Source organism: Athene cunicularia (assembly GCF_003259725.1).
Source record: "Athene cunicularia isolate RWA chromosome 1 unlocalized genomic scaffold, athCun1 chr1_part1, whole genome shotgun sequence".
Taxonomy (NCBI): domain Eukaryota; kingdom Metazoa; phylum Chordata; class Aves; order Strigiformes; family Strigidae; genus Athene; species Athene cunicularia.
In genome coordinates this window covers 61,028,694-61,038,619 of record NW_020799091.1, presented here as the reverse complement: position 1 = coordinate 61,038,619, position 9,926 = coordinate 61,028,694, and the positions used below count along the sequence as shown (strand labels likewise).

Genomic DNA, 9,926 nt, shown 5'->3' with positions numbered 1-9,926 from the left:
ACTGGGGGGTATTTTGGGTTTTTTGTTTGTCTTTGACTGGAGGGAAGCAGGGTAAAAAGTGATGTTCATTTAGAAATCAACATTCTATTATAAAAAAAGATGGCATTTAATGGTAAGTTATGACAACTTCTGAAACAATTTCTCTTCATTCTGTCTCCAACAGGTAATCTATTCTTTTGGCTTTATCTTATGTTTAGAAAAGCAGTATTTGCCCACTTATTTTCCTTCACTCCCCCCCCCCCCTTGATTTTAAAGCAATGTGAAGTAGCTGAAACAACCTATGCAAGCAGCTCACATTGTCATTTTAGAATAAATCAGTGAAAGAGAATGCCATGTCTATTCACTCCTTTCTGCTATACAGACAACCCCACCCTCCTGTCCAGTCAAACTTCACCAATAACACATTCTCTACCCACCCTTCAAAAAATTACCATCACTGGAAGGCTGAGGAGATAGTTTTGGTTTCACTCAGATTTAAAACTATGATCTAATTATTTTAGGTCTATAGTTTTTTCAGTCAACTAAGAAAACCTTAATAGTATGGCAAAAGATCCTTACCTGTGAAAAAAACAATTTCTGGTATGTATATGTTTATTTGAAAAAAAAAAAAAAATCAAAAATCACATTTAAGTAAAAATGTATCAACCCTATCTATAGATTGCTGACAACTATTACCCATGTGTACATAAGACCTGTAATCACGTGTAATAAATTTTAGGAGGAATAACCATTAAGGCACCAGTTCAGGAAAGCAGTTTTATTCAACCAGAGAAGTTAAGCACAAGCTTAAAATACCACTGTCCTTCAGGAAACAGATTTTAAGTGTGTGCTGAGATGCTTTTCTGAATCGGGACAACATGGCAGAAAAGTTTATTTAAAAATTTCAATCCGAAGGGTAAATGTACAGACTGCGTGGAAGATTTTCCACGGTTTGTTCTTCCCATAAAAAGTGTTTTGAAGAGGCAAACTATCAGCTGCAGTATATGAGAAATTAAACCTGCAGAAGAGATTTAAACAGCCCCACACTCCAATATGGGCTGAGCTAACAGCATTCAATTTTGATATGCCTATCTAGGATAAGGACTCCTAAAACCAAACCAAACAAAACAAAAAAAGAATCCCAACATTCAGTCAGAATCAGACTCTCTCTTAATTTAAGTACTGCTGGCTCTGAAACGGTGATACTAGCTCCCAGAAAAGCTACAGAAAACTCACTTCTGCTGATGCTTTAGGCTACTTCCACATGGTACAACAGAACTGTAAAAGACTTTGCAAGCAAATGGGTAAAAGTGGTAAAATAAGTGTCATCTCTTTCCAATTTAGGTCTAACCAAGCAAGCTTAGATTTACTAAATTTAATGCACTGCTCATTTTTATTATCCTTACTGTAACAACTGTATATGTTAATCTCTAATCATGTGATCACTGGTAATTATTTGGATTGGTTTCTTTTGGAGGTATAAATAAAGGGCACTGACGTTTCACTACAGCAGCCTAAAAGAAAAGTAAAAATCTAACACAAATACATACTTTTACCTTGTACGACACTCCTTGTTATCACACCACCCACTTTGTCTTGGGAAATCCCACCTCAAATGCACAAGCAGACTAATACCAGCAAAATAGTTTGCTTGTACATTAGTGAGGAGAGCTTGGGGTGGAAATGAGCTTAGATCGCACTGCTCTCTTTTTGAAGGTTACTTCAGTTTTCTATGAAAATTGCCTGGGTGAAATCCTGAAGCCGTGATGATTAGGCACATAACACTTTCTGGTCACTATTATAATACAAAAAGTAAAATGAAAACAGGGAAAGTGTCTTTTCAGTTGCAGTTTGAAATATATGTATGCATAACCATAAAACCCAGTAATAACCCAGAACAGAATACCTGCAAGTATACTCTATCATTAATGTTATTTTAAATTATTTAGCACATTAAAGACTTCCAACCTTGCATAATATAAAATTTCAAGGAATAAAACACTAATCTCATGCATGGCACACTTTAAATAAACTCTTAAGAGAAGCAACAAATCATTGTGCTAACCATGACTCCAAAAAGCTCATACATACAGCAGTGAATACTGAAGAGCCTCCCATTGTTCTGAACTAATACATTCTGTACTACTTTTGTAGCAAGTTCCTTTAATAGCATCTGTTGTACATGTCAAACAAATGGAATATATGGACAGAGATACCAAAAAATTATGAGAAAGACATAAAATGGTTCATTTACAATGCTGCAAATGTAAAAGTTATCTGGAACATCTTAATAAAGCATCAGACCTTTCCAAGTTTAATTTCAATCTTTAGGCAAGTACAGACATGACATACATTTAAAAAATGGACATTCTTTTACCACTTTTCACAAATCAAGGTACAGTGCAGGTACTCACCCCACCCCACCCCGAAGAAGAGTAATTATATTATTGTTACGTTAGATGATGTTTTCGCCATTTCTTCAGGGGAGTGACTCTTTATTACTTCTTTGATGAACTGTTCAAGTGCAGTGAAATAACCCTGGCACTGCCAAGTGTCGTTATGAGTTCCATCAGGAAAGATCGCCAATCTCTTAGTCCGAGCTGGGGATAATTCATAAAGTTGCTTCATCATAACTGGCGGAATTAACTGGTCAGACAACCCAGAGATGAAGAGAGAAGGCATTCTGCACTGAGAGATTTTTCTGTAGGACAGAAATTTATTTTTGTAGCACCATAAAGGAAGATATCTCATTGGAAAGAAAGAAAACAAAGTGCTGGCCATATATGGGATGCTAAGAAAGGTGTTCTCCACCACGATGGCAGAAATCCTATGGGAATTTTCAGAAGCTAAGTGAATAGCTACTGCTCCCCCCAAGGAACGGCCAAAAAGAAAAATTTTTGTTTTATCAAGGTCAGATCGAGTCATCACATAGTCTAACACAGCCTCAGAATCTAAGTACAAACCTTCTTCACTTGCTTCTCCTTCACTTTTTCCATACCCTCTATAATCGACAAGAATCAAGTTTACTTTCAGGTTTACCAGCATTAACAAAGCATTTGGCAACCTGTGGCCAATGTTGCCTGCATTCCCATGAAAGTAAATGATGGTTGGAGAATATGCTGCATTGTCTCCTGTGTATCTCAGCAGAATAAGATTGAGAAGAACTCCATCTTTGGTTTTGATGAAGATATTTTCATGTGGTATACCAGTAGGCATAGGAACATAAAGGCGTGATGAAGAGGGCTGTTCAGGAAAATAAAGCAGCACATCCTGGAATTTATATAATATACCTGCTATTGATACAAATATTAATATAAGTAGTAAAATGCCTCCGTACAAGTGAAAAGTTACTATCAAGGGTAAAAGACAAATACGGCAGAGACTCCAAGACCAGGAAGCCAAAGCTAGTAGCCATCTTTTTACAAAGGTCCAAAGCATCCATGACTTTTCCATTGTAGAAGTCAGTGATCTTTTACTCCAAGTAAATCCTGAAAAAAACCCCAAACATATATGTATAAATATAGGTAAAAGAAAAATTAAGTGATTTAAGCATTCATACTTGCAGAATAGTAATGGAAAGTCAATACATTGAAACATAAATATAAAACTGGGTGGCAAACGCCCTTTGAATTTTTGGAAACCACTCAACTCCAAAACAAGCAGAAAAGCAATCATAAGTGAAAAGCTTTAGAATTCTTCAAAATCCCATTTACATTATTCCAGCAGGCAAGATCCATCAGTAGCACTAGAAAATTGGTTGACTGGGACCATAACTTATGCTTTCCCTCAGTCTTCCCGACCAACCAACCAAACAACCACACAGACTGTATCACCAGTTTGTCAAAGCTTCTCACATAAATAATTGTAGAATCCAGAGAACACAAACAAAAATAGCCCTTATTTCTAAGTTGCTACTGATTAAGAGCAAGAGGAGCATTCAATAAGCCTCTGCACTTCACTCTGCAACCAGTGGAGGCTCACTATGCATACTGGATCTGCTATCATTTAGTGGCTGTCTTTCAGAATCTTGATCAATTGTGATTAGAGAGCAATATATAAACTGGTCAGAAGACAGACACTCCTTCATAGTAGGATATCACATTGTAGTTATATTTATGACAGCTGTTTTGCTATATTTGGATTGGTTCTAATTTATAATGATGATTTTCCACTATCAGATCAGTAATCCATATTAACTCTTTAACTGAAAGATTGTGTCCTCATACAAGACCACCAAAACCAGTCAACTCACTACATTATTTTCTGATCAGTGAAAAGCACAACTTCTGAAAAGTCCAAACGTGAAAACAGACTCACGACAAAAGCATACACACAGCATAAAACGAGGAGAGTGATGTTAACAATAATGGATTAAATCTTCTTTCCAGCCTTAAGAGATATGCTCTCACCTCATACAAAGAATCTCTCACACTGCTGAGTTCAAGTGTAATATGGAAATAGGCAGAAACTGTCAAACCTACATGAGAACTACAGTAACCATACTGCCTGGAAGTGACAACACAAGCTAACTTGTTTAACAACACACTAATTTATATAGCTGATAATAATTACATGCATTAGACACTAAATTGTAACCTCTTAAAATGATGTAGTGCAGTCAGAAGCTGAACTAACTCCAAAGCAGTATGACATGCAGAGATGCATCCAAGCATTCAATTAAGTCACAGGACCCACACCAAAACAAGCTGCATGGCCTAATACTACTGGAGAGAGATGCAACTGCACAAGCCATCTTGGTAGGATCGAGTGATAAATGGTGACCTCTGCAGTCACAGCCTTTGTACTCCACAAATAAGAGAGCACCCAGTATGAACAGGAAAAACTGCCATCTCTAATTATTTTATGCAACAATTAGATATAAATCAGAAATAAGTTGTTACATCTTAAGATTCACAGATTAACCAAAGGCAACATGAAATTAAGCTTTTGTATAGTAAATCTACTCCAAATATGGAAAAATATAAAGTAATCTAGAGAGGAGTTACTCCAACTTTACTATATTATTTATGAGTTCAATATCCACATCGAAGTATGCAGAAATATTGTCTATATGAAAATTCTTCTGATCTATTTCTCTAGTAAAGAAGTCACAGTAATCAGAAAACATAAATACTTCAATTTGTAAGAAAACTTCCTAATAAGAACACTGATAATGACACAGTAAAAAAAAAAACAACCCCCTACCCTCCTTATCTGATAAGTTTTGCTGACTTTCTTACAAAATGAAAGAGACTATTATTTCTCAACAAGATATTCGTAAGTGATCCATCATTAAAAACAACTACTAAAACCCAAAGAAGCCATAAAAATCTTACTTAAGGTGATGTTTTGCAGCTAGCTATATATACACTATATATAGCTCCATATACACTAAGGATTGCTATTTGAAGACTGATACAGATTATTTTTAAAGCCATGTTAGTTGCATTTGTGTGCTGCTATTTTAATTTCAGTAAAATAATATCAAAATGCTATACTACTGAGATACTGCTGCTGTGTGATTACTTCTGATAAATATAGGTATGTATAAAAAAATTTGCTACTCAAGTTGCAAGACCAATGCATCCTACAGCTAGAACTCAACATATGGTAGCTAACAGGAAGGGTAAACTACACAGCCACAAATGTTTCATACTCACATACACATTTAAGTAAAGCTGACTACTCTGCACTAATGAACAACTACATGACTATTAAAGGGTTTTTTCCACAGCTACCTGAAACTTCATTAGCTCCATCTATTTCCAGGCTTGAAACAGACCATGTCTCTTACTTCAAAATCTGTTAGCTAGAGAACTACAAGTTTCTCCTAGGTTCTTCCCCACCTCCTTCCAATACAAATTGAAAGGTTACTAGAAAGGAGGATGGTGGTTTCTCAAGCAAGCGCACAGGCCTAGAAGAATCTAAACCAAGACAGTACAAGCTCATTCTCCATAAAGCTACAAACCACGCTTTCTATGGAGCCCCAAGTAGCAGACCTTCCAAACATTATCTTGTTTGACCTGAACAGTAGAAGATGATTCAAGCAGAACCAAATTTCCACTTAAAGGACATAAATAAAAAGGGTAAGCTAATGTAGTAATTTTCAGTGAGTGATAAGGTGTTCCTCAACACTTTTTGAAGTGGATAAGATTTGAGACTACTCAACATACTGCAAGAGTAAACCCCCCCCCCCCCCAAAAAAAAAAAATAAAAAAAAATCTCTTTTTAGTCTTCATTTCCCATTACTGTTGTGTTGGGTGGAAAGTTAGAAACCTTTCAGTTTACAATATAACATTTTACAATGCAAACTGTGTTGAATTATGAAGAGCACACATTGTGATTCTCTTGTATATCTTAATTTTTGCAACTAACAAGACACCAGGAGAATCAGGGAAAAGAGAAGACCAGGGAAGGAAAGGGAGAACAATACATTTAGACTTTGATGTCTAAGCTGGTCAACCTGAGAAACAGAGTGGACCTGCCACACAGACAAGCTCATTTCTCTTCCTAGACAAGACTACTTCTGTTCCTAGACTACAAGAACCACTTATGGACTTGCGCGATAACTGTCTGATGTCCCAGTTAAAGCAAGACGCGTGCACACCTTTACGTCTTCTAAAAGAGAACTTTTAAATCATTTTCTGTCACCTGCAAATATGACTAGTTACTGTGGTTTTTAAATGGCTGACTATTTAACAGGATTATCTCAGTTACACTGCCTTCTACTGTTAGAAGTATCACAGCTCTACAGAAAGGTGGAATGAAACAGCATCCATGTACTACAGATGAAGACACTGGAACCAAGGGCAGTCAGTAAGCCGGCCAGTGGAAGGTCTTCTGTTTCATCCAGGGAAATGAGGTTTCTCTACAGATTTCTTTTTCAAATCCTCTGGATAAAACATTAACTCCTTGGAAATCACTCTTATTTCACTAAAACACACTTGTTTTTTTTTAAAGAACATTACATTGCAGCACTATATTTAAAGTAATTGTCATAACTTTGCCAATGACAAGGTTCTCCTGTAACAAGAAGTCACATCCCATTTTACACAGCAACAGTATCGTATAATCACTGATTATTTAAACTGTTAGAGACTACAAAAACAAGCATAAGGGAGATATTTTGTTCTTTAAACTTGTCATGAAAGTCAATGGCTGTGACAAGTACACAGTTGTCAAGAGGAGACCCATACAGTTTTATCTGGTAGATGTTTTCCTAGGTAACTCATATTAATGGAAATTCCTACAAAAGCTTTTCTTGTTCTTAGCTACTGCTACTACCAGAAATACTTCCTAACACTTAACAGGAAGACGAAGAAACTTAAATTCTTTATTTCTAGTTCAATGTTTATTAGCCTCCAAATATGTTACCTATTTTCAATTTCTCCAGGCTATATAAACTCAGCTACTCTATTCTTTCCTCACAGATGATGTTTTCTTAATCACTGATATGGTCAGAAGTCTTTTCTCCAGCATTTATCTGGTTCACATTTCCTCCTGTCCCTCTGATTATGCTGCATTAGAAAAGCTAGACTTTGTCAATATTGGTGGTTCCTACAATTTTACAAGCATCATCAAAAAAACTTAAGAGACAAGTAGAAAAGACAGACAACATTTAAATAAAAAGTTCAATAGTGAAAACCATTAACACAGAACAGCAGTGCAGCCCAATTCAACTGTGTCTGTCTTAAAGGCCATTAAAGACCAGTTCAGTTTACACAGCCCCAGAACTGTACTGTCTCTCAGAAATGAAATTTGGAAGTGATGAGTTTCAACTTTTTGCCACACAGATGTATACGTATGCACACATACAACATCTGTATCCATACATCTCTACTGCTAAATCCACAGTTCAGGAATTACTTCAGACCTCTATGTTCTATCAGATGAGCTACAAATCCCATAATTAAGTAACTACTGAAAATATAAATCATTCATAACAATAAAAATTCTGAAGGAAAAATAGTCTTCATGATCAAGACATTTTAATAATATGCTGCTGTGCCTTAATGCTATTCTTACATGGTTAACGTAGTTATTAACTGAAGATCATAAAAACTCAAATGCATAAAGTACCTATCAATAAGTTTTCATACATTTTGAACAGCAATTGAAATTACTCTTGTATTTGCCAAAAATTCTGTCCTATTTTTTGTCTTTGTCTGCATTTTTAATATCAAAAAGTGCGATTTCCACCCACTAATCACTTTATACAACATTTACCTGTGGATGTGATGATTTCCCAGGCTTCATCTCTGCCTGAAAGACAATTCCATTTATGAACCTTGAGTAAAACTTCTTTTGAATTACACACATAATTACTGTTTATACTGTTACTTGAAAAAAAAATTAACAAGTGCTAACAGACAATACCCCTAGAGGTTACATCTACTTCACTGATTAAATCATACATATCATGTTCATGCTCCTCCTATCAAGCTCAACGCTTGAAACATCTGAGAAACCTGAAAACATCATCTTATAATGAAATTCAAGAATCACATTGAAATGTCCTGGACTATACATACAACACATAGCATAAAACATACATAGTACATGATAACAATGTTGTGATAGATTTACATTGCCTCCTTAAAGCTAACTTTGAATGTATAAGCAGCCTTAAAGTCAGTGTCAAGAGGAGTATTCAGGTGTTTAACAGCTGCTTTCTCATTAAAGAGCTTTAAAAAAAAAAGTTTTAACACTCACTGCAATCCTTCAGATTTCATAGTTTCAAGACAAAATGAGGTATTTCTTAAGAACACAGAGAAATATCTGAAGAATTGTTTCTTTATTGCACTTCCCTTCCATAGACTTTATCTCCTCCAGAGACAGACAAGATTTACACGCATTTGACATTTGTTCGTATTTATTCAGAATACTTCTCTAAGTAGAAATATGAAGTCCTAAACTGTCAAAAATTAGTTTCAGAGGGGGGGACTAATCTAGAAGAAAACCTCCAAGTTTAGTAAGGACAGGAAAAATACCCTTTTTTAGTACTAGAATACTACAGAGACTCAGTAAAAAAAAAAAAAAAAAAAAAAAAGAAACCAGCAAAGTAGCTACTCCTAACCAAGGAAAAAGCAGCGTAAGACCAATTGTTTGTCAGACATTTAAGAGATCTGGCTTTTAAAAACAGCAGGCCACCTCTCCTAACTATTTCAAACAGCAAACTTCCACAGCTATGCATCAACTGGTACATATTCATAACTGAAGGCGTTTCCCTCTTAATTCTTATTACATTCCCCCTCCCAACTGACAAACCTTAATGAACCTTAACAGTTTGAATTATGACGGTACTGTGTAAAAAACCCAGAAGAAACCAAGGTCAGATACAGTATTAGAGCCTTAGGTTTCTAGTGAGCACGGGCTTCTAAAACACATTACTTCCCAAGCACGTTAAATTGTTTCTATTTTACCTAAAAAGAAACGTTCTGCTCAGCCTTTCCAATACATTCACTTGCACGTTAAGCAACATTAAAGTTACCATCATCCGGCCTATCTTAACACGCATCCCCACTTGCGGAAATCGTTCCATATGGCAGCGGAGACAAACCAAACACTAGAGCAAGGTCTTGCGGCGAAGATGCAAAGGCCGTCCCAGGGCTTCGCAGGAAGGCACCTGAGGGAGCTTTTAGGGGCGCTGTCACGGCAGCGCGTCCTCGGGAGAGACGCCCCGAAAGGCCGGCGCAGGAGCCCCAGGCGTCCAGGGGACAGCACCCCGCCTGCCAGCCGCTCCGGCCCAGGGAACTGCCGCGCCTACTCACGGCGAGAGCCCAAACACCAAATCAAATCCCGACCTGCCCAGCCGCCCCCCCGCCGTCTTCCCGCTGGTCCGCTGCCGGCGTGGGGGCGGCCGGTGCGGAGCGGAAGGTGCTGCCTGGGTGCTGCCCGTTCCCGCCCCTGTCCATGGCAGCGCCGTAGCCGGCGGGCACCCGGCCTCG

At 37.2% G+C, this 9,926-nt stretch overlaps 1 protein-coding gene across 2 annotated transcripts; it reads right to left on the bottom strand.

Annotated features, from left to right (window-relative positions):
* Positions 1-742: 742 nt before the first annotated feature.
* Positions 743-9,796, bottom strand: ABHD13 (abhydrolase domain containing 13). Of its 2 annotated transcripts, none has more exons than XM_026855802.1 (3): positions 9,402-9,796; positions 8,206-8,241; positions 743-3,467 (listed from the first exon to the last, which is right to left on the bottom strand). In XM_026855802.1, the coding sequence occupies exon 3, from the start codon at positions 3,430-3,432 to the stop codon at positions 2,419-2,421; it is 1,014 nt and encodes a 337-aa protein (XP_026711603.1). In that variant the 5' UTR covers positions 3,433-3,467; positions 8,206-8,241; positions 9,402-9,796; the 3' UTR covers positions 743-2,418. The 2 variants fall into 2 exon arrangements, with proteins under 2 accessions (XP_026711603.1, XP_026711612.1); XM_026855811.1 differs by having other exon boundaries at positions 9,470-9,796.
* Positions 9,797-9,926: the final 130 nt, after the last annotated feature.